This window comes from Peromyscus maniculatus, chromosome 6, assembly GCF_049852395.1.
Source record: "Peromyscus maniculatus bairdii isolate BWxNUB_F1_BW_parent chromosome 6, HU_Pman_BW_mat_3.1, whole genome shotgun sequence".
Lineage (NCBI taxonomy): Eukaryota > Metazoa > Chordata > Mammalia > Rodentia > Cricetidae > Peromyscus > Peromyscus maniculatus.
This window is the reverse complement of record NC_134857.1, coordinates 33,861,949-33,887,353: the sequence shown is the minus strand read 5'-3', so window position 1 is coordinate 33,887,353 and position 25,405 is coordinate 33,861,949. Positions and strand designations below refer to the sequence as shown.

General features: G+C 45.0%; 2 protein-coding genes across 2 annotated transcripts in view; one reads left to right on the top strand and one right to left on the bottom strand.

Moving 5' to 3' along the window:
• Positions 1 to 8,467, bottom strand: part of Naa15 (N-alpha-acetyltransferase 15, NatA auxiliary subunit) — a 71,982-nt gene extending 63,515 nt beyond the window's left edge. The window contains exon 1 of the mRNA XM_076574058.1: positions 8,329 to 8,467. Coding sequence (XP_076430173.1) covers positions 8,329 to 8,382 — 54 coding nt within the window. The 5' untranslated portion in view covers positions 8,383 to 8,467. The remainder of the gene's footprint in view (positions 1 to 8,328) is intronic.
• A 6,517-nt stretch (positions 8,468 to 14,984) lies between these two features.
• On the top strand, positions 14,985 to 18,486 carry Ndufc1 (NADH:ubiquinone oxidoreductase subunit C1). Its single transcript, XM_006977592.4, has 4 exons — positions 14,985 to 15,144; positions 15,793 to 15,896; positions 16,678 to 16,757; positions 18,341 to 18,486. Exons 1-3 carry the CDS (start codon positions 15,078 to 15,080, stop codon positions 16,735 to 16,737), a joined length of 231 nt encoding a protein of 76 aa, XP_006977654.1. The 5' UTR covers positions 14,985 to 15,077; the 3' UTR covers positions 16,738 to 16,757; positions 18,341 to 18,486.
• The last annotated feature ends 6,919 nt before the right edge of the window (positions 18,487 to 25,405 follow it).

Genomic DNA, 25,405 nt, shown 5'->3' with positions numbered 1-25,405 from the left:
GAAAATATATATTTGAATCAATCTTCTATCATACGTACATTTTCAGAAGCAGAAATAGTAAAGGAAGTAAGATGGCACACTAAGTTGAGACTGCTTGGTCAGCAGCACTCCAGACCTCCAATCCTGCAGGTTGCCAAGTGTTCCCCTCTGGGAAACTCTAGGTAGTGCTTCACAATAGCTGGGATGGCAGTTCTATTATCAATGAGTCTATGTGAGCACCCCAAATGACCCTAAACTGTATGGCTTTGCAGTATCTATGAAATGTAACTGTAAGTTCAGTTCCTATAAAGCTTTTGTCTGCTTCTGCAAGAATGCAATATTATTAGTAGTATTGAAAACTGAGCTGGGCATGGTGGTACACACCTCCATCCCTGCACTCAGCAGGCAGAGACAGACAGATCTCTGTGAGTTCCAGGACAGATAGCCAAGGCTGTTATACAATGAAACCGGGGGGGGGGGGGGGGGGGGGGGGGGGGGGGATCAGTCAAGATTTAATTTTTTTTTTAAAGATTTATTTATTTATTATGTATACAGAGAAGGGCACCAGATCTGATTATGGATGGTTGTGAGCCACCATGTGGTTGCTAGGAATTGAACTCAGGACCTCTGGAAGAGCAGTCAGTGCTCTTAACCTCTGAGCCATCTCTCCAGCCCAAGATTTAATTCTTGTAAAAACAAACAAGCACATCCATCTCATTAGTGTATGTCTTAATTTCATTTCCTGTTGCTGTAATAATATATATCATGACAAAAGCAACTTAGGAGAGGGTTGAACTCACAATTACAGGTTGTAGTGCATTACTGCAGGGAAGTCACAGCAAGAGCTGTCTTAGGGTTTCTACTGCTGTGATAAAACACCATGAGAAGAAACAACTTGGGGAGGAAAGGGTTTATTTCATCTTTTTTCCCTGAATAATGTCCATTTATGACACAGGGAAGTTAGGACAGGAACCTGGAGGCAGGAACAGATGCACAGTCCAGGGAGGAATGTTGCTTTCTAGCTTGTTCCTTCTGGCCTGGCTGCCTAGCCTGCTTTCTGATATCACCCAGGACTACCTGCTTATGGGTAGCGCTGCCCCCAGTAAACCAGGTCTCTCAAATCAATCATTAATCAAGAAAATGTACCACAGGATTGCCCACAGGCCAATCTGGTAGGGGCATTTTTCTCAACTGAGATTCTCTCTTCCATAATGACTCTTGCTTGGGTCAAGCTGACATAGACCAAGCAAGCACAAGAGTACTGGTGACATTACACCCATAAACAGGAACAGAGCAAATGAATTAGTTTTCATGTTTGCACTGGGTTGGAGTTAACCTTGCCTAGGGAATGATGCCACCCATTTTGGGCAGATACTCCCACCTCAATTATCAGAATCATAATCTCCCACTAGCTGCCCACAAGCCAACTTGATCTAAGCAGTCCCACCCACCTCGTTTGTTTTTCAAGACAGGTTTTCTCTGGCTGTCCTTGGAACTCTTGTAGACTAGGCTGGCCTCAAAATCAGAGATCAGCCTGCCTCAGCCTCCCAAGTGCTGGGACTAGACAATTTCTCATTGAGACTCCTTTCCCAGGTGATTCTAGATTGTCATGTTCACAATTAAAACCTACCATTACAGTTTACAAGCTACTTTCTTCTTTACTAACTGGTAAAATTAATGTGTACCTAATTTTCTTGACTGGCATTGGTGGTGCATGCCATTAGACCCAGCACAAAGACAGGTGGATCCCTGTGAGTTCAAGGTCATCTTGGTATGCATACCAAGTTCTAGGCTTCATAAGAGATTTTCTCTCAAAAAACAAAAACAAAAACAAACAAACAAACAAAAACAACCTTAGGGCCACACCAAGCCAGAAGGCCTGAATTGGAACCTTGGGACCCACATAGTAAAAGAATATACACCTGAAAGTTGTCCTCTGGCTCCACAAAAGTGTTGTGCTATACACCCCAAACATGCAAAATAAATAAATGTAAACATTTTTTAGATATTTCTTCAATTGTTTTAATGGAATCCATTACCTTGTGTAATTAACACATGCTAATAAAGACATCAAATTTTTTAATAAATGTCTTTATGATCAGTTAGTATCTGATCTGAATATCTACTTTACGTATCTCCATTAAGAGCTTATATAAAATTTCTCAGGCAAAAGGAGGTCACAAGTGGAAAAGGTTTCAGCAGCCCTGCTTTACATGCATGTATAGTGCAGGTAGAAATACATTAAAACAAATTTCAAAAAGCAAAAGCAAAAATTTCAAAGTCACTGTCTATACTCAAGTGCAAAACTAGAATAATGTAACATTGAAACTTAAATAATAGCTGAGTCTAGCATGGATGTACCATGGGTTTGATCTCCAACTTGGGTAAATGTAATATAAAAAAGGCAAGTGCCCTTTCCTGTGTATATGGAAATCAACTTGTTAATAATTCCTAATATGAATTTCATCAGCAACTAAAACTAACCTAATTGTCACTAAAGAACTCTTTCTTTTCTTTTCCTTCCCTCCCCCTTCCTCTCCTCTCCCCCGCTCCATCTCTCCTTCAAATAGTAAACACTAGATAAGTACGATTTAATTGCCCTGAAAAAGTGAAGTCTGACTCCTGAATCCTAGCTCTAGGTGGGCACCCTAATTTTTAACTTCAGTCTGTTTGCTTAATAAAAATATCTGCCTAAGGCCAGCAGGATAGCTCAGCGGGTAAAGCTGCTTGCTGCCAAGCCTGATGACCTGAGTCTGATCCCCAGAACCCACACGGTGGAAGTGGAGAACCAGCTCCCACAAACTGCCTCTGATCACCACATTCACTGCAGCATGTGTATGTGGGCATGCATGTGCAAGCGTACACAAAATAAATAAATAAATGCTTCTGAGATGAAGAAAGAACTCTCAAAAGTGCACTGCAAAGAAAGCCATGGTAGCACACACCCACAACCGAGTACTCTGAAAGGTCCAGAGCAGAGCCTGGGAAATGGACTATCACCAAGCTGTCACCATTCTCCCAACTCTTATCTTTTTGGTTGTAGGTCTAACCTTCAATAGCTGAACCATCTCTCTAGCCCACAATACCTTTTGTTTGGTTTTGGTTTTTTAAGACAGGGTTTCTCTCTGTAGCCCTGGCTGTCTTGGAACTCACTCTGTAGACCATGCTGGCCTCAAACTCAGAGATCCAACTGCCTCTGCCACCCAAGTGCTGGGATTACTCTGCCAGTTTCGAACCTTTTTCTAAGAAATATTCTGTCCTTGGAACTTAAATCACTCAAACTAAAGTTCAAAGCAACATTTATAACTTATTTTATTTCATGTGCATTGGTGTTTTGCCTGCACGTATGTCTATGTGAGGGGGTTGGATCCCCTGGAACTGAAGTTACAGACAGTTGTGAGCTGCCATGTGGGTGCTGGGAATTGAACTCAGGACCTCTGGAAGAGCAGTCAGTGCTCTTAACCGCTGAGCCATCTCTCCAGCCCCCAAACAACATGTAGTAACAGCAGTAAGTATTCCCAACTTGGATTTTATATTCTTATGACTCACATTAACATATAAAGAGCAAAAGAGAAGGAAGGAAGCAGCAGTACCAACAACCAGCTTGGTGATTTTAGGCATTAAGGAGGTTCCACTTTTCAAGTAGGCTAAAATCTGGAAGATGTTGAGTTCTGGCCACACCTTTCAAGCACATCTTTCCTACCATAAATCCAAATCCCAAGAAAGTGATGTAAAGCTGGGCATTGGTGGATCACATCTTTAATCCCAGCATTCTAGAGCCAGGGGCAGGCAGATCTCTCTGGGTTTGAGGCCAGCCTGGTCTACAGAGCGAGTTCCAGGACAGGCTACATACACAAAGAAACCCTGTCTTGAACCAAAAAGAGAGTGATGTAAAGCTCTAAGGCAATCCTCAAACTTTTTCAGTGTTTCTCAACCTGTGGGTTTAATGACCCTTTCACAGAGGTTGCATAAGACCATCAGAAAACACAGATATTTACATTACAATTCATAACAACAGCAAAATTAGAGTTATGAAGTAGCAACAAAAATAATTTTATAGCTGGGGATCACCACAACATGAAGAATTGAAGCATGAGGAAGATTGAGAACCACTGATATAGATGACCAAACAGCACAAAAGGTACACAGAGGCCACAATTTCTAATGACTTAGCTTTCTAAAATATTAAAATGATGTGAAATTTTAAAAGGAAGGACTAGTAAGCAATCAAGCAAAATCTCACATAATACAATGTACACATATTTGTAACATCAAATTTACCTTCTTTCTCTCTAGATGAACTAGAGACAAGATATTTTTATCAAATGCTAACAATACCTAGTCAGAAAACACAGCAATGTGGAGAAAGGGAGGGGCAAATACGCCACAAATGTTATTGCAGGCATCAAACAAACTAAACTAAGCCAGGTAATTTCACTGTAGGAATTATGAGATTGTGCAAAGTCATACTTGCACTAGTTTCCACTAAACCAGTAAGCCAGAAACATTTCGTCATTCTGAAATTAAGGATAAACGTTCCTGTAGAGTATGAACTGGCCTGTGTAAGTTTCCTAAGTATGGGACACCACAACAAGAGTGCTGCTGATGCCAACCTACCAACACTGGATTTCAGCACTAGAGTGTGCCCAACTTTCCCTTGACCAGACAAGAAAACGGGGAGGAGAGGAAGCTTAAAAATTAAGAGTACTCCCCAGCATGGTGGCCCACACCTTTAGTCCCAGCACTTGGGAGGCAGAGGCAGGTTGATCTCTGTAAGGCTGAGGTCAGCCTAGTCTACACAGTGAGTTCCAAGACAGTCACAACTATGTGAGACACCCCATCCCACTCCTACCCTGTCTCAGAAAAAAGCGAGAGCTAACACCATAAAAGCTGGAAGAGATGCACTTTTGAAACAAAACTATTATTTTGATTGGTAACATTTTCTTCATTCCTAATGCTTGTCAACAATAAAAACATTGTATCTCCTTTTCTTCTTTCACTTAGTGATTTACACATTTTCTTGTTTATGGTCTGGTCTTATCACGATAAATCCTTTACTGGGCTAGCAAAATGGCTAGGCTAGTGAGTAAAAGTGTTTGCCACCTAAAGACCTGAATTTCAACCCTGGGCCCCAGTGGTGGAAAAAGAAGCAATTCCGGAAAACTGTTCTCTGACCTATACATGTGTGCGTTGGCATGAGGCGCGCGCACACACACACACACACACACACACAATTAATAAAATGTTCTAAAATAATAAATCTTTTTGCATTGTGACTTTGGTAATAAAATTAAAGGTTTCTGTCCCACCATCACAACCAAGAACTGCAATTCTATAAATGGTTAAATCAACTCTACTAAGTCTATGTTGTGGATTATTACTTTGCAATCAAGTAGAACAGACTACTGATACAAGTGAAAACTTAAGATAAACTGTAAGGAAATTCTCCTGCACTGAAGAAATGTCAATCTGTAAGTTATATACTTTATGACTGTCTTTAGTAAACACTCTCTAAAATTACTCCAATGAGACACACTAGTCATGGTTGCTGGAGGATGAGAGAAGAGACAGGATGAGAAGGATATAGGTGGATGTGGGTCTAAAAGGGCAACACATGGCTCCTTTGTGTTGACATAGAATTGTCATATCTACACGTATAATAGCACTGCATAGAACTAAACACACACACTACTACAAGTAAAACTTGGTAAATATGAATAAAATTGGTAGACATTATCAGTGTTACAATCAACTATAAGATTTATAAGATATTAATATTTGGAAAAGTAGGTAAAATATACAAAAAAATCTCAAGCTATGTGTAACTTTATGTCTCTCTCAAAGTAAAAATAATTTTTAGGGGAGGAGTTATGTACTCCTCAGTGGTCAAGAGTATTTGCCTAGCATGTGCACGACCCTGGAGTCACAACCAACATGTGCATATACACAGGTGCACATTGATTTCGTCAGCATGGTGGCTTGCACCTGCTATCCAAGTACTGGAAGGCCGAGGAATACTAAGAAATAGAGGCCTGCCTGAACTACACATTAAGACTCAAAAGAAAAACAAACCAATAAAAAGGTGTCACTAACAGTTGGAAAACTTGAATATTACAAAAAAACTATTAATGGTATTACAACTATACAGAGCAATGTCTTTATTCCTAAGGAGTGAAGTGTAAGTATACAGTTTTCTTTTGTTTCAAAATATGTACAGAAAGAGAAAGTAATCTTGGCAATATGTTAAATATAGGTAAAAGACTTAAGTGTATTTCTGGTACTCTCGATTTTTCAGGTTTCTTTCCCCCTAGTCAGTATAAACAGGGAGAAGGGGTTGTGAGCATGGCTCTACTTGTATTTAGCACAGGGTCCAACCTCCAGCATTATAAAAATAAGAAGGAAAAATAAGGGGACAAGGGGGTGGGTGGGTAAACGTTGCAAGAAAACTGTGCTATAGTTCTACCTACACATCAATTGGTCTTAAAATAATTGAGTGTAGCTCAGTGGTAGATCACCTGCTTTGAATGCACAAACCCTGGGATAAATCTCAACACAGAAATAACAGCAGCAACTACTCTTCAGCTGATGAGATGGCACAGTGAGTAAAAACACTTGCTGCCAAATCTGTTTTTATTTTGTTTTTGTTTTTCAGACAGGGAGAGGTCTCACAACACAGAAAATAAAATAAAATAAAATAAAATAAAATAAAATAAAATAAAATAAAAAAACAACTATGCTATAATCCCACTTCAAACGGCCTGAAAACAAAATACCATTAAGTAGTATGGGACTATCTGATATGTTTTTCGACACAAATTGATTAATCTATATAATAACATGGGTATTTCTGTAAAATTAGTTACCTCGACTAATTAAATGGTTATTTTGGATTTATGTATTTTACGTGCTCTGTTTGCATGTATCCCTGCATGCCAGAAGAGGGCATGAGATCCCATTATAAATGGTTGTGAGCCACCATGTGGTTGCTGGGCATTAAACTCAAGACCTCTGGAAGAGCAGCCCAAGTGCTCTAAACCGCTGAGTTATTTAGAGACAAACAAAACAAAAACCTAGATCTCCCTATTTCTTTGTCAAGCAAGTGAATTCTAACTGCAAGCTGTAAGGCTAACACCAGCATACACGCTCCAAAATTCAAGTCAGTCTCTCCCTCTCCCCCCCTCTTCCCCTGTGTTTCGAGACAGGGTTTCTCTGTGCAGCCCTGGCTGTCCTCGAACAGAGGTCCGCCTGCCTCTGCCCTTCGAGTGCTGGGATTAAAGGCATGCGCCACCACCCCAATTCAAGTCTTAAATTTGGCAAACACAGTTCATTCTTTCACAAAGAAATGTTTGTGTAAAAGAAAGGACCCATACACCTAATACCAAACAACGACAGAAAAAAGTGCTACAATGTATTAATGACAGCTTCAAGACTACAGGGCATCGTTTACAATGTAAACAGGTTCAATCCAGTACCCCTACAAGTATCAATGCATGCCGTTTTCATGCAAACTGCAAACATCTGAAACACAGCGCCAGCGTCAACAAGATCCATCTCAGAAATGTCTTAATTATCTTCTACTAAGTTTTTGCATCGGTGTAAGAAAAGTCTGCACTAGAACTTCCTACCGGACCGCCCCCTAGAAATGAGTCCCACCTCCGGAGAAGGGTGGCGGGGTGGGGCTGTTTTGCTCTCCAACTAAGAAATGGGTGCCCCCCCACTCCACTCCCAAAAAGAGGCCCAGGGGCTGCAGAGTCAAGTATTGCAAGCGACTACATTGGAGGTGGCCGACTGCAAAGCTCCCTGCCCTGTTCCATCCTCCCCCGCCCCCCCGTCTCGGGTCCTACGGTGACCCCGGCCGGGCGGGGACAGGTGAAATCTCAGGTGGGGAGGGAAGAGAGGGAGGGCCGGGCCGCGGAGGGAGAAGCGCGTTCAAGCAATGAATGAGTCGTGCCTCGGCCACACCACCTGTTCCTTGCCAGGGTGCCACCCCGACCCGTCGGCAGGATCCCCGGCCCGAGCGGCCCGGTGCGGCCCGCTGGCCCGCCCAAGGCCAGGCTGCTACACCCCCCCCCCCACCTTCGCTCCAGCAGGGTAAAAGGCAGGCAGCCGTGTGGAAGCCGGGGCGTCGGGGCCTAGTCCGGAACCCAGGCCTCCGGAGCCCCGCGGTCCGCGGCGCGCGCGGGCCGAGCTGGGCGCCCCCGGGCGGGGGTGGGGGGGGAGGCGAAGGGACGCGCTCTGCCGGCCAGCACGACCCAGGCGGGGTCCCCGCGGGGCGGCCCGGTGCCCGCCCGGGCTGGGGAGTGACAGGCCCGGCTCCCCGCGAGCCGCTCCCCGCCGCCCCAGACTCACCAGGATCCGCTTGAAGAGCGCGTTCTCCTTGGGCGGGAGGCTCACGGCCGGCATGGTTCCGGCTCCCCCCGCGGCTCCCGCCACCGCCCGGCTCGGTCAGTCCGTCTGTCCGCCCGCCGCCGCCGCCGCCGCCGCCGCCGCCGTTGCCCAAGCTCGCTGCAGCCTTGAATCCTCCGCTCCGCCGCCGCTAGGCCTCGGGGGGGTCGCCGCGCCGCCCGGTCCTGACACCCCTTCCTCCTCCCTTTTTCCTTTTCCTCTTCCCCTTTTCTTCTTTTTCCTTTTTCCCCTCTCTCACTTAGCGCCGCCGCCACCTCCCCCCTCCCGGGTCTCCGTCGGCGGTTCACGTGGTAACTGAAAAGACCGACAGAGGCAGCCAAAATGGCGGACGCCGAGGGCTTTCCCACCCGGGTCACACCTCGCAACGCGCAGGCGCCGTGACCCGCTCTTCCCCACCCTCCCCGCACCGGAGCCTGCCGGGAAGGCGGAGGCCGGCTCGGCCGGCGGAACCGCTGAGTCCGGGCTTGGCTCTGGCCGGTCCTTCCGAGCGCAGTGCCGGGCGCCTTGGGAGGGCGGCCAACGGCGCTTCCGCCGCCGCCGCCGCCGCCGCCTCCTCGCCGCCAACAGCCTTTCTGCTCCTTCTCGCTAGACCGGCCTTTCACTCTTTGGGGTAGACTCGCCCGAGTTGGTGTGATCGTAGCTGGAGCAGCGGATGCCAAAATGCCAGGGGCGGGGTTTGAAGAACTGTATGTAGTCGTTCAGGGTCCGAGTGCCTCAATTGTGAGCAGGGGCGAAGGGTGAGATGAGAAACGCCTTCGCCTCGGTGGGGACTTGTGAACCGATCCGAAGAGGTGAGGGCTTCAGCGTCTTTGGAAAGCCTCAAAGAGCTTGACCCATGAAGTGGGCTCGGCTGGCTAGGGCATCTGTAATTTTGTTGACTGTGGATAAGATAGCCAGGATAGGTCGTTAGCCAGATCCGAAGTGGCATATTTGTACTGCCAAAGGAGCCTCTGAAGGTTGAAGTGTGTGTGTGTTTACTTCACTGCTGAAGTCATACAATGCAGGGTTGAGGAACAGGCTCTGTGAGTCACCTTGATGTAGTGGAGTTGAGGGTCGAAACTCCTGGAGTTGGCTTCTAGCTTGTGCTTAGGATGTAACTGTCGAACTGCTTGTTGCCAGAAATCTTCAAGCCTTAGAGGCCGACCGAACTCACTGAGCAAGATCAGACCTGAGTGGAGACGATCCCTGCCACCTGCAGACAGTTCATAACAGTTGACAATAAAACCTTTACAAAGTGACATGCTATTGAGTCACAGGAGTCATTTTATCCTTGGTTATCTCGTGCAGACCTTGTAGTCTGTGCATCATGAAGCATAAAGATGTGCGGGAGTTTGGCTTTTTTGAGGCTTTTTTTTTTTTTAACAGATACTTTGTAGTTTTCAAGTTGTTCTTTAACTTCCCTGGTCTACAGAATGAGTTCCAGGACAGAGAAACCCTGTCTTGGAAAACCAAAAGAGAGAGGGATTATAGCAAACCCTAGGGTCTCCTTGAATACTGGAATCTCTCTACATTTAGGGAAATTAGGTCGGTGAGATGGCACCGTGGGCCAAGGCCCTTACTGTGCAAGCCTGACAACCTGAGTTTGCTTCCAGAACTCGCATAAAGATGGAAAGAGAAAAAGGACTCCACAAAGTAGTACTGTGCCCTCCATGTTGACACACATAAGTAATAAGTGAAGGTATGGGGCTGGAGAGATGGCTCATTGAGTAAGAGCCCTGTTGCTCTTGCAAAGGGCCTGGGCTGGGCCCCCAGCACCTCATATGGCAGCAGGTGTGCACAGGATGCACATGCATACATGTACAAAAAACGCTCGTACATACAGGATAGAAGAAATTCCAACACATACAAAGACACAAATAAATAGCTGTTCTGCGAGTGTATGCTGTTGGAGCGCGAACCTGGTGCCTCATGCCTGCCAGACAAGCACTTCTACCACTAAGCTAAGCTACACCCACAGCACGAGATACCAACTTTTGCTTCTGAAATCCTACACATAATTTTTAAAATTGTAATGTTTTCTTAGCATGTTAATCATACACAATAATGGTTTTTGTCATTTTTCATATATGTACATAATATATTTCAATCTTATTCACATGCATACATAACTTTTTCCTCTCTTGTCTCCCTCTGCTACTGTTAATCCCCTTCCCACTAAATAGCAGTTTTGCTTGTTTGTTGGTCTTGCTAAGTAGCCCAGGCTTACCCTGAACTCACTTCCTCCTTCTCTGCTTCCCAAATGCTGAGCTTGCAGACATAGTGCCCCATCCAAGTCTAAGCAGCAGGGTTGGGGGGGGGGGGGGGGAACTTTCATTTGTTTTTTATGAAAATTTTGATGTTGCCAGGCAGCGGTGGCTCACACCTTTAATCCCAGCACTCAAGAGGCAGAGCCAGGCGGATCTCTGTGAGTTCGAGGCCAGCCCGGTCTACAGAGCAAGATCCAGGACAGGCACCAAAACTACACAGAGAAACCCTGTCTCAAAAGACTTTGATGTTTGCGCGTGTGTGTGTGTGTGTGTGTGTGTGTGTGTGTGTGTGTGTGTGTTCAGAAGAGAGTGTCAGATACCATGAAGCTGGAGTTACAGTAGTTGGAAGCCACCCAGGTCCTCTGGAACAGCAGTCAGTTCTCTTAGCTGCTCAGCCATCTCGCCAGGCCCAAACAGCAGTTTTTAAGGTTCAGTGAATACTGGCCTGGTTGCAACACTGATTCATTTCTGAGTTAAAATGCCCCTACAGATAATAGTCTGACCACAGTCAATGACAGGATTGCATGGACTCAGTAATAAACTGCGGACTCTGATCACACTACTCGACAAATAGAAATTGAACTGGAGCTGTGCTTGGAGTGCTCCCCGTATTTCCAGGAAGTCACAGCCGAGGCTGTACAGCACTGCAGCTGCTCAGGGCCTTGCAGCCTTCCCGTCTCTGTGGTTAAAGGGTTTCCTCCAGCTGGGTGTAATGGTGCACACATGTAATCTCAGTACTGGGGAGACTAAGGCAGAAGGACTTCAAGATCACGGTAAGCCCAGCACTTAGGAAGATGGTCTTGAATGAGAGACCAGAGGCCAGTCTGTGCTTGCATTTGATAGAAAAGTGACATTAAAAAAGCCTGTCACCCACACTTAACAAAACAACAAATAGTCACGTTTTTGGGATGTTTAATAAAAACTTATGTATATAAGAAGCCATCCTTCTTCAGGTCCTGAATTTGATCTATGAACTTACATATCTGTGGTTTTTAGTTGTTTTTTCTTCTTTCAATTCTTGTTCTTTACCCTCTCCCTTGGACATATCAGTCAAATAAGATGTTTCTTCATGGGAAAATCCAGGGCGAAAACTTGTTTTCTAGCTGCTAACTCAAATTGCCCTTTACCTAGGTCACAAATAAGGTTTTCAGCATTTAAACTCAGAACATGCTATAAATGGATGTTTAAAAAGACATCTACCAAACTATAATACCTATTAGCTCCTGGCTAGGTTCTTTTCAAAAAGAGTTTCATCTACAGCTGCCTCCTCCAACTATAGGGGTCCAGTGAGCTCCAACATGCTGAGAATGGTATACTCACACTTCATTGCTTTCCCAGATTATACACCAGTAAAAGGACACAGGGATCAGCTTTCCGAAAAAGAACAAAATGGACCTGTAGATCCTGAAGTTAGGGATGTGCTTACTGGCTCAGGACACTCTGACACACGATGGCTTCTGTCTCAACTTGTTGAGGACCAGCAAAAGCTGTGTCAGGACAAGCTCTGGCGGTGTGGTCTAGAAAGTGTATACAACTGACGCTTTGCTGAGTGGACAAGAAGCCAGGAAGCTGAGAGCCAACGACTGACTCAGCGCATTAGTAGGCTGGTTTGCTAACTTGAGCATGAGTCCAGGAGGCTCAAACTAGGTTACAAACTAAAGTAACTCACACTTTTAGTAATATGTTTAGCCACGATTTGCGTTTTAAAGTGAGCCACAAGCACAATATAATTATTTTGCCTTTTATCGGTTTTCTCTTTTGCCCTCTTGTTCTTTTTTAGTACATTTATTATTCATTTAGTGTGAGTGGATGTATATTTGTGCGCACATGTGTGCTTGCCAGAAGAAGTTTTCTTCTGGAGGTCAGAAGAAAACTAGTAGGAGACTGTTCTCTCCTTCCATCAAATGGGATGTGGCAATTGAGCTGAAGTCTTCAGGCTTGACAGGAAGTGCCTTTCCTCTGGGTTAGCTTCCTGCTCCCACCTTTTTTCTTTTCTAAGAGGGTTACTTATACTAGTCCAGGCTGGCTGGTCTGGGACTCACTATGAAACTCAAACTACTCTCAAAATGGAGGACTCCTGCCTCAGCTTACCAAGAGCTGGGGTTAGACATGAGCCACCACATTCTGCTAATGACTTTTTGTTTTAATAAAAAGATTTTAAAATAACAGAAAAAATGCTAATACTTATTTTGCTATTAAAGTGGACCTAAACAGCTGGCTTTTTTTTTTTTTTTTTTTTTTTTTTTTTTTTTTTTTTTTTTTTGGTTTTTTGAGACAGGGTTTCTCTGTGTAGCTTTGCGCCTTTCCTGGAACTCACTTGGTAGCCCAGGCTGGCCTCGAACTCACAAAGATCCGCCTGCCTCTGCCTCCCGAGTGCTGGGATTAAAGGCGTGCGCCACCACCGCCCAGCTAACAGCTGGCTTTTAAGGTAGGTTTGTGTCCTCTGCAGGCTGGAGAGATGGCTCAACTGTTAAGAGAGCATACTCACCTAACAAAGACCTGAGTTTGGTTCCCAGCACCCACTTGAGTTGGCTCACAGACCCTTATAACTCCAGCTCCAAAGAATACAATGCGCTCTTCTGATCTTCAAGCCAACTTCATTTATCTACCCCACCATCATATGCACACAGAATTAAAAATAATAAAACCTTTACAAAGCAAAAAGCATGTATTATCTGTTACCTATGCTTTTTTAAAAAAATTTTATTTATTTATTATTTGGTTTTTCAAGACAGGGTTTCTTCATGTAGTTTTGGTGCCTGTCCTGGATCTCGGTCTGTAGATCAGGCTGGCCTCGAATTCACAGAGATCCACCCGGCTCTGCCTCCCGAAGTGGAAGATTAAAGAAGTGAGCCACCACTGCCTGGCTACCTATGCTTTTTAAAAACATGGTCTTTGAACACCAGGTAGAATTAAGAATCCAGTGAAACAGAATCTCAGTCAATTCTGCAACATAAAAACCAGCTGATCATGGACTGGAGAGATGGCTCAGCAATTAAGAGTTCTTGATGCTCTTGCAGAGGACCCAGGTTTATTTCCTAGCACCCAGAGCACATTGGACAACTCAGAGTTGCCTGTAAGTACAGTCCCAGGGGGACTCCAGCACCCTCTTCTGGCCTCCAGACATTTGCAGTCACTGTCATGCACGTGACAAACAGACGCAGACACAGACGTGAAAAGGAACATGTTTAAACCAGCTCATCAGCCAGGGTGCTCCACTGCCTCTGACCTTCACTGGCACCTTCCAGGCACCTGTGCACATATACATATCACAATGTGAGCCTACACACAAAAATTATAAAAGTAAAATATTACAAAACAACCGATTAGTACAAAGTCTTGAACAGACAAACAGGGTATTTACTACTCCCAGATAGTTCCTAAGCTTCCAGCAACCCTAGAGGATAGGTTTTATGCTACAGATGTAAAACTGGTAAAGATTAAGTAACAACTAACAATCATAGTAATGAGATGTGGCAGACACAAATACTACTTGAGACACGACAGTTTGGGTCCTGTTCTACATAGACACACGTGCTTATAGGCAGTCCACCTTCTTAGGTGGGCTAACAGGACCACTATGTCTAGAGTCTGAGGACCACACGTGGTTCCCTTTGCCATCTGGATTCCCTTCCTGAACCAGTCAGAGTCTTTCGTGTAACAACTACAAGAATTCTATCAGGGCCTGGTGGCAAAGGTCTTATAATTCCAGCTTCTCAAGAGGCTGAGGCAAGAGGATCAAGTTCATGGCCACCTGGGCAACTGAGTGAGACCCTATCTCAAAAGTAAAAAAGCAATGTGGGGATATGCAGCTCAGTGGTAGGGCCCTTGACTAGGATATAGGAAGCCCTGTATTCCCTCCCTAGTGAATAACAAGAATTCTATCTCACAGGATTGAGAGTCATCAAGTAATCTTGAATATAAATGGATTTTGGCAACTGTTAAGAGGTCTTTGCAAATATTAAGTTCCCTTAGTCGACAAGTTTGTCTTTGAGACCATCTGTGAATTGATGCTAATAATCACAGCACGTCCTGTAGCCAACGCAGTGATAAAGTAATAACTGTAAACCTCGCCATGAATTAACTTGCTGTTCCTGAAACACTAAATTCAACCCAAATTTTATTCTTCAGCAAGACACTTCCGTTTTCAGTTTTCTGGCTCACCAAAGAACACTTTAGTAAACCTCTGACGGGCGCCCTGGGAGTGGACAAACTGCCTTCCCGACCCCGGCCCTCTTTCACGCTTGTTTTACAGACAGACCCCGGAATCCGGGTTCCAGGAAACCTGGTCCTGAAGCTAGGACTCGGGCGCACCTGCGAGTCCCGCTTCTGCGGCCAGGGGGCGCTGCGGCCCGCGGCACCTGCCGGAGATGCGCGCGCAGGGAGAAGGCGGTGCCCGCCCGACCAGACGCGCACGCCGGGAGGAGGCGGAGCCTGCGGGGCAAGATGGCGCCGTCCTCGGTCCTGCGTCCGCTCTCGCGGCTGCTGGCCCCCGCCCGGCTGCCGAGCTGCTGTGAGTGTCTCTTCAGGCCCATTCGGCCCTCGGCCTACTCCCCCTCAGCACGAACCTTCCTGGAACCTCCGGAGGAGGAGGAGGAGGAGGCTGCGGCGCAGGCCGTCCTGCCGTGACCTTCACCGGCCGCGGCCCGAGTTCTCCACTCCGCATCATCGGCCGTCCGCCCTCCTCCAAACTGCCACTTGGCCTCTGCGTGGATTTGGGGTCTTTTTGCCCCCGGCTCGACAAATGTGCCCGGGAAACAACACACGGGGGCTGCCTCTCATCCTCCCCCCTCCCGAGCCTGTGAGGCCCGGCGACACCTTAACGAGGCGTTGAAGGTGTCCTGAGTCCCAAGGACGGCCCTGTGGCTCTGCTGGTGGCCCCGGACGAGTTAGCTCAGTTCTCCGGACTGTGTTTCCTTGACTGTTTAGACTGGGGTGGGCAGATCGAGTATAAGTGACAATTTAAAGCCAGGAATGGTGGGGCTCGCCTGGAATCCCAACCCTGGGTAGGTGGAGACAGGCGATCAGGAATTCAAGAGCAGCCTGGTCTACAAGAACTCCTGTCTCAGAAGAGAGTTTCTTGCAATAGTACGTACACTAGTAAAAGTTAAGTGTTCCTCGCTGCAAGTCAATAAGGTATACATTCTCTCTCCTTTTTCAGCTTCAACGCGGTCCAAGTTCTACGTCCGGGAGCCGTACAATGCCAAACCTAACTGGCTGAGAGTTGGGCTGGCCTTGGGCACCTCGGTTTTCCTGTGGGTTTATGTGAGTAGCCTACCCATTGGATCCCCTGGAGCGGGAGTTACAGACATTTGTGAGCTGGCTATTGTTGGTCCTGGAAACCAAACTTGGGTCCTTTGTTAGCAGTACATGCTCTTAACTGCAAAGCCATCTCTACAGCCCCAATCTCATACTCATTCTTGAACATTTTTCCTGATGGAAGGCTTAATAGCTGCCGAGAGCATTAAGGATTGAAATTAGGTCTGAGTCCCATGAATGTCATCATGTATCAATCATTGTTCCAGTTACATAAGTCTATCAGACGGTGACTCTAAGAAAAGTAGCTGTTCTCTGACTTCTAGTTAACACACAGAGAGATGAGGGATGGGGTGGGTCATTCACTCACAGTGTCAGGCTTCAAAGCTTGGAAATACATCCTGCACGGTCGGATGAAGTGGACCTATGGCCTCTACATTAGCATACACAGGCAAACACAACTATACATAGACATTGCACACACATACAGGTACACAAAAGTGTAGCATTTACTGTGACACATTTGACAACTAGAATGTCATATTTTATAATTCTCTGTTATCATATGATTCCCATTGTATCGTTGTCAAATTTAATGTCAGGTTGTAGTCAACAAATGTACTCCACTAATGATTTTTGAATTTGAATTTCTTAGCTTTTTATTTCTAGTAAAATAGTAATTGTTTTAATCTACCCTATTTCTTTTATGAAACATAAGGATCTTTACTTGGTTTCCTCCTCTTTAAGCCACCAGGAAGATTACATTTCTACTTTTAACCATTAATTGTAGCTCATTCAACAACATAATGAAGATGTTTTGGAGTATAAAAGAAGAAATGGATTGGAATAAACTTTGGAAATGTTAATATAGTAAGTATATGTTTATAGAGTATATAGATTATGGAAGTTAATTTATCTGTTTGTGGCTGTGACAGGGTCTCATCACTGGGCATGCCTTTTTTAGTGCCAGCATTAGGTGACAGAGAGGTAGGAAAATCTCTATGAGGCTAGCCTGGTCTACATAGTGAGTTCTGGAACAGTCAGGGGTAAGTAGAGAGACCTTGTCTCAAAAAAAAAGAGATGGGGTCTTACTGTATATCCTTGAGGTCTCTATGTAGACAGGATCCACCTGCCCCTACCTGTGCCTCCTGAGTGCTGCGATTTAAGAAGCAGACCAGCACTCCTGGCCTGCAGCGAAACTCAATGCTGGATGAGGACATGCGTACTCTAGTGCCAATACTGTAGAGCTTGTGGCAAGGAGATAGTTAGTCTGAGGCTAGCCTGGTCTGCACAGCAAAACCCTGTCCCAAACAAAGAAAGAAGGAAAAAACAGTAAAACCAAAAATCACTCTAAATCATACCTTCTTTATGAGTACTTTCCACATTGTGTTCAAAGCACTGAGGACAAATTGGCATAATTTGTATGTGTTTGTCATGTCTTGTACCTAAGTAAGTTCTGTAATAGCAGAACTCTCATTTATTGTATTAATGTTATGTTCTCAACAGTGCACTGAATACCCAGCTATTCTAGGAATTTAATGTTGTAGAATGAATGAATGCATAGAATGAATGAATGTATAAAGGTGATAGATTCTGAATTTTTTTCTGCTTAACCATTTCATTATGATTGTCACTATAGCTAGCATCCAATTGAGGAATTCAGATAAAACCTAATATTAATGAGATATTTTACATGCTCTAATTTAAGAGAGAGAAGATTTGTGAGTATGTGTGTGTGCACATGTGTCACACACAACCTGCATATAATATGTATATTACACAAATATATGTAATGTATATACTTTATTTCTGAGAATTATTTGGAAGAAATCCTTTACCCTTTATAAAGTGAAAAATCCCTCATCAAAAACTCTTAGCCTCTGGGCTGGGAGATAGCTCGGTAGTTAAAGGAACTACCACACAAGCATGCGGGCAGAGCTCAGATCCCCAGAACCCTTATAAAGGCTGGCTGGGCAACCACTTGTAATTCCCAAACTCTGAAGGTGAGCAGAGGATCCCCAGAATAAGATGACTAGTTAGCCACTGGTAAGCTCTGGGGTCAATTAAGAAACCTTACCTCAATGAAGAAGGTGGAAAGCCATTGACAGAGACTCCCAGCATCAGCATGCATATCACACACAAAATACTTGTCTCCATGGATTAAATCTGCTAGATAATAAACATAGTGACTACAAAACACATTGAAGAATTCTCAAATGTAACACTTTAGTGTTTATTGTCCAAATCTTTTGCCTCTTTTTTTCTATTAATACCACTTTGTTCATTTCTATGTTTTTGTTACAAATTTAAAATCAAGTACTGATTCTATTGAATAGATATGTTTTCTAGGTTTTTTTTTTTTTCTGATACTCTAAGGTGAATTATTCAGAGAAGTCTGATTTTAACATCATCTGATCAGTGCATTGGATTCAATTTTTTCCTCTTCCTTGTAGGTCTGCTTCATATGATGATCATGGTCATTCTGCTGGATTCACCCATCTGTTGAGTTATGGTTATGAGGGGAAAAGTTATATATGAATGTGTATCAGTTAACGTGCATTTTACATTATTGAACAAATAAAAATACTTACGTTCTTCACATGTAGAGATGAATTTACTAATCACTGCTGATGGTGTCCTCTCAGCTTTTAACTGTTTTGTGTGTGTGTGTGTGTGTGTGTGTGAGAGAGAGAGAGAGAGAGAGAGAGAGAGAGAGAGAGAGAGAGAGAGAGAGAGTGCTTGTATATATGTAAGTGTACCATGTACATTTGGTGCTCATCGAAGCCCAAGCTGGAGCTATGGGAGTTTAACAAGGGTCTTGGGGACCAAACTGGGGTCCTCTGCAAAAGCACCAAGTGCTTCTAACTGCTAGGTCCCTCTTGTCCACTTCCTTTCTTCCTTTCTTCCTTCCTTCCTTTTTTTTTTTTTTCTTTTTTTTTCTCTTTTGATTCAAGGTCTCACTGTGGCTTTCTGGCTGTTCTAGATCTTACTGTGTAGTACGAATTGGCCTTGAACTGACCCCCCTGCCTCCCGCTCCTGAGAGCACCATTATGGCCTGCCCTTGTCAACTCTTTTCAAAATATTTAGATGCCAAAGTACTCAAAATACAAGAGAGCCCAAATAATAATTTGTTGATGAAGAGGTGATAATAAGTCGGATAGTAAAGATAAACCATGTCATCAGAGTTGCCTCTGTCTCCATTTACTTGAGTTTGAATGGGCTTTATTGACATGACTGGGTGTTTGTTTGTTTTAATGTGAGTGAGGAGTGTTTGCCTGCATGTGTGTGCACCGTGTGCACTCTTAGTGCCCTGGAAGGTCAGAAGAGGGTACAAATCCCCTGGAACTGGATTTACAGATGGTTGTGAGCCTCCATGTGGGGGATGGGAACCAAACCCCAGTCCTCTACAGGAGCAGCCAGTGCTCCTACCTGCCAAGCCATCTAGCCCCATAGTGACCTTCTACTCACTTTTATGGCCACATGAAGTTTTTCCATTGGCATTCATTCAAGTTACAGCAAGCTATAGGGTTTGTCTGTTGGTGGTTTCTTTTTTTGTTTGTTGTTGTGTGTGTGTGTTTTTCTGGAGACAGGGTTTCTCTACCTGTAGTGAGTAGCTGTTCCAGCTTTGACCTTAAAACATTTCCCCTAGTGTGGCAGCAAATAACTGCCACACCTGCCTATGACCTGCCCCTGGGGTGTGGCCAAGAGGAGACCCCTTAAGACCCGAGATGTGTACATGTTTGCCTTCTTAGCTCCTCATGGTCCTGGAGGTTGGATTTGTAAACCAAGTCAGAGTTCCCCAGAGAACTACGCTAGACTGTACCTCTTCTCTCCCGGATCCTGTAATCGACCCCTTATTTGTTTTAAGTTACCCCTGAAATAAATCTCTTTCAATTACCAGATAAATTATGTGGAATTGCCTTGTTAATTGCCACTATATCTGGCACCCAACATGGGGCTCAAACCCTCGACCCTGAGATTGAGTCTCATGCTCTACTGACTGAGCTAGACATGCTGAAGCCACCCCTACACTGCCCTTTCCTTCTGGCCTCCAGGCAGCTGAAGCTGTATGTGATGTTCAGAGAGCAGCAGGCCAGACAGACAGACAGGGTCAGGTGGTGGAGTGGCCACTGCAGAGGGATACCCCCTGGACCATTTAGGCACATGCTGCATGTAGACCATCTAGGCTTCACTTAGGAGCAGCAATGGCCACAGAGCCCAGCTTAGCTTGCACGGCCAACCAGCTCCTTGGCTTCCTCAAGGATTGTGGGGACTCCTTCACTTTTCTTGGGCACCTTAGCAGGACCAGCAGCCATGGAATCATCCGTGGTCAGCTCCGAGGCTAGCAGAGATGTGACTGCACACCCAGCTTTCCTGTTGATTTGATGGGGTCCTCTCTTTCATTGGAATGCTGCCCCTGACTGCAGAGCTTCTAGAAGATTGTCCATTACACCTGTCTCGTCGCCCTCTACATTCACGTCTATGAGCTGCTCTCATTTCTGCTTCTCTAGCCTCCTGGAGATGACATGTCGGGTGTTGGTTTGTTTTAATGTGAATGAGGAGTGTTTGCCTGCATGTGTGTGCACGCCATGTGTACTCTTAGTGCCCTGAAAGGTCACTGTTGGTTTTTTTTTTGGGGGGGGGGAGGGGGTTCGAGACAAGGTTTCTCTGTGTAGCCTTGGCTGTCCTAGAACTCGCTCTGTAGACTAGGTTGGCCTTGAACTCACAGAGAACAGCCTGCCTCTGCCTCCTAAGTGCTGGGATTAAAGACGTGTGCCACCACCGCCAGCAAGCTATAGGTTTTTGAAGAAGGGGGCTAAGCTGCAAGATTCTCAGTGGGGAAACTACTTGCTGGCCTGACAACCTGAGTAGGCTTCTCTAGAATCCTCAAAAAGGTAGAAGAGAGTTGCCTTGACCTGGTTGTCCACCGACCACAACATGCATAGTAGCAATAAACTAAAAATGGGTAAAGGTGAGGGCGCTGCATGGTGGCCTTGGGACTCGACCAGACTACATCACAACGTCCTGTCTCCAAAAGCTGGGGACAGCACAGTAATGAAACCCTTGCCTAGCATTCTTGAAGCCCTGGGTTTAATCACAAGTATCATGAAAATGTTAAGAAGGGAAGAGAGTTAGATATGGCTTCAAATTATTTCTCCTGTAAAGTCCATTATAATTGGTATTGCATGTGTTTGGGGGCTGGAAAAAGCATGGCCTTGTGTCTTCCCATGTCACTTCTGGAAAATTGTTGTTTTTTTTTTGTTGTTTTGTTTTTTTTTTGGTTTTTCGAGACAGGGTTTCTCTGTGTAGCTTTGCGCCTTTTCCTGGAACTCACTTGGTAGCCCAGGCTGGCCTCGAACTCACAGAGATCCGCCTGCCTCTGCCTCCCAAGTGCTGGGATTAAAGGCATGCGCCACCACCGCCCGGCATGGAAGATTCTTAATGATAGTATTTGAGAATAATTACACAAATGCCATGAAAAGTCAAATACAATAGTAACTTAGCTTGTGTGGGTTTGGATTCCTGCTAGAGTGGGAACACTTGGGAGACTGTAGACCAATTTCATACAAATGCAGTAACAGAAGAGCAGTCTGTCAGGAAGGAAGTCCAACAAAGTCATGTCCTCCCTAGAACACATGTATATGTTAGACTCCATGACAAAGGGGAGTTAAAATTGCAGGTGGAATTAGGGTTGCTAGTAGGTCAACCTTGAGATGAAATTACCCTGGAGTATCCAGTTGGGCCCAGAGTCATCACAAGGGTCTTCACAAGTGGCTTATGAAATCCAACCCACTATTGCTGGGGTGTGTGTTTCCTGTAGTGTGTGAGTGACAAATCCAGAGCCTTGCACCTGCCACTCCAGCACCCCCTTAGCTCCATCTCCACCACTCCTGGGTTTGAGGGTAGAAGGGGGCTAAGAGCTAAGGAATATCAAAAAAAAAAAAAAAAAAAAAAAAAAAAGTGAATGTTCCTGTTGAATGTAAGCCCAGTGCGACACACCCATAAAACTTCAAGTTAATAAATGTATGGCGTTTCAGGTTGCTTCATTTTTTAGTACACCTATAGGAAGCTGGTGCTGTCACATAAAAATTGAGGCCAGAAAGTCAGTTAACTCCATATTAATAGCACTTGTCACACAAGAAAAAGGCACTTAAAACCTCATACCTCTACAGAGTCCAGAAAACATTAGAGTCCACACATGTCAAGCTTTGAGGCTGCACCTACTTTGTATGAACCTTTCTCTTGAGTATATCCATTTTAGCTCTAGTAGGAGCCCTTCCTGATAACCTGGACTGTGGGGGGTAGAACCTTCTACCTTAATGGGAGCACTCTAAGCTCAGCTCTCAGCAGACTGATGCAAGAGGATTGTGAACTTGAAGCCAGTGAGACCTTGCCTAAAGAGGAAGAAAAAAAATCTCAATATTAGCTGTGCTAACTATGTGTCCGCATCACTCCTCAGAGCTACCCCCACCCCCACCCCCATGGTAAGGAGAAGCAAACAGTGCCAGGGTTTACTCCTCAAGTCAAGGGCTGATGGGCTGAGCAAGAATCATTTCATTCTGATCCTAAATTCTCAGAAGAACTTAGATCAAAGGATGTTTTCATTGTTTTTTTTGTTTTGTTTTGTTTTGTTTTGTTTGGCTGCCCTAACTCCCTGTTTAGACCAGGCTGGCCTTGCACTCACAGATCCCACTGTGATGATTATGGGCATCTACAAGCCAAAGGTTATTGGGAGACAACAAAAGCTAGAAAATTCAGGGCATGGCTCCATCCATACTGTGCTTTCAGACATCTGGTCTCAAAAAACTTATTTTCCTCCTCCCCAAAAATCTCTTCACTTGTTTCTAGCTTTAAAAAAAAAAATAATGTTTATGTGTGTGCATGTGTGTTCATGAGAGACTGTAAACTACCTGATGTTAGCTTTTTTTTTTTTTTTTTTTTTAAAGAATTATTTATTGGGCTGGAGAGGTGGCTCAGAGGTTAAGAGCATTGGCTGTTCTTCCAGAGGTCCTGAGTTCAATTCCCAGCAACCACATGGTGGCTCCCAACCATCTATAATGAGATCTGGTGCCCTCTTCTGGAATGTAGACAGAACACTGTATGTGTAATAAATAAATCTAAAAAAAAAAAATTATTTATTATGTATACAAGTTTTCTTTCTACCTGCATATATGCCTGCAGGCCAGAAGAGGGCACCAGATCTCATTACAGATGGTTGTGAGCCACCATGTGGTTGCTGGGAGTTGAACTCAGGACCTCTGGAAGAGCAGCCACTGCTTTTAACCTCTGAGCCATCTTTCCAGCCCAGATGTTATTTCTTTTTTTAATGTTTATGTGTGTGCATGTGTGTTCAGGAGAGATTGTAAACTACCTGATGTTAGCTTTTGTTTAATGTATATGTGTGTGCATGTGTGTTCATGAGAGACTGTAAATAACTGATGTGGGTTCTGGGAACTGGAAGATCAACATGCACTCATCCACTAAACCGTCTCTCCAACCCATTCCTAGCATTCTGTAGAGTTTGGGAAATGATTCTTTTTCTGCAGTACATGAAATGATTCTTTTTCTGCAGTCCATGTGTTTAGGTGGGGGTATGTATTTGCATACACATGCCATAGATGTGCATGTGGAGACCAGAAGATGACCTCCCAGAGTCAGTCCTTTCCCTTCCATCATGAGTTCAGGGACCTAACTCACGTCATCAGGCTTGCCAGCCCAAGACTTGCCCATCTGCCTGCCTGGCATTCTTTCAAAAATGCCTTTTTTCCCTTTTCTTTTTGAGACAGGGTCTCAGTATGTAGCATGTAGACCAGGCTGGCCTTGAACTCACAAGAAAAAATGCCTTGCCTCTCCCTCCTAAGAGCTGGAATTAAAGGTGTGCACCATCACACAAGGAGCTGAAATAATTTAAAATTACCCAGCACATAAGCCATGAAATAATAATTATTGTTGGCACTGGAGCCTTACAATGTTTTCCAAATTAGTATCTTTGTCAACAACTAAAGATTCGCTGGAGGTCATCTGAGTTAAGCCAATATATCTCTGACCCAAGATGTTTTTCCTAAACAGACCAGAAAAATGTCAAGGTTTCTCTGGAGGGCAGTGAAGAATCTGAGCCTTCAGTCAGCCACAGCAAGAACCTAAAATGCACGGGAGTTCTAGGGAAGCAGCAGGAAAATTCAGCAAATTTGACAACCAAAGGGCATGGGTTTTTGGAGTTTTGTTTTGTTCGTTTTTGAAAATAGCTCATTAAAATATGCAAAGAACCCACCAAAACTCACAGAGTGGAAGAGTAAGTAGAACATTCCTTTGCCGAGACGTGAGCCTTTAGGAAAAGCGTCTAGAGGAGGTGTACTATGTCACAGTACTGTCTCTCCCAATCGGGATGGCCATACTCGGCTGATATAACCAACATTGTCATATACCAGACTGAAGGGTGCGGAGGAATCGTGAGCTTCAGGCCAGCACTGCCCCTTCCAGCTGGCTGAGCACATTTCTCATCTACTCAGCTTCAGAGCTCTCCTCAGCCGCTTTACTCAGTCCTGCAAGATTTACAACTCTGACCCAGTGGTGGTGGCTCACACCTTTCATTCCAGGCAGAGGCAGGTGGATCTCCGAGTTTGAGGCCAGCCTGGTCTACAGAACAGCCAGAGCTACACAGAGAAAACCTGTCAGGAAAAAACCAAGATTCACAACTCGGACTGGAGAGATGGCTTGGTGTCCACAAGTGCTTGCTACTCCAGGGTAGCCTTTACCTAATTGTCCTGTAAGTGGTTTTGTTTGTTTTGTTTTGCTTCAGCCTAATGCTCTTAGTTTTTTGTTTCGTTTTGTTTTAGACAGGGTCTCGTATAGCCTACAGTGTCCTTGCTACGTTGCCAAAGATCTTGAACTCCTGATCCTCCTGCCTCCCTCTCCTGAGTGCTGGGATTATCTGCTTGCGCCAGCTCGCCTGGTTTTATAGCTGCTAGGTATCAATCCCATGCTAGGTAAGCACTTGACCCTGTATTTAAGGAAACAGTGGCTAGCTTAGAACTCAGCCATCTCCAGGGGGGGAACCTTTCGCTGCCTTTAGTCATAAGCCCTTGGCTTGTAAAGTCCCCCCCCCTCCCGCTACCTTTTCCTAGGAAAGCTAACGCAGTGGGTGAGATAAAGTGGCCTCCCACCTGGAGGATAAACCGCGTCTGCACAATGAATCCTGAATCTGGTGCGATTCCCTAACCGTGTCCAGCGTGTTCCGGAACAGAGTTACTCCATGAAACAGAGCGGGTCAGGCACGTAACAGCCACTTCTAAGTCCTCTATCCCTTCTGAGATGCAACCTGTAAGCGGCTGCCCGGGGTGCGGCAAAAAAAGCACTACTAGAGCAGGATAAGGGGACAAGATGCTGGCGACTAACTCAGACCCCCCCCCACACACACACACACACACACACACGTGCCCCGGACCCGGGAGGCTCGGGTCTGAAACCCCACCCCGGGGCGGGGCGATCCTGAGGCTCCGCCCTCTGAGCCTGGGTTG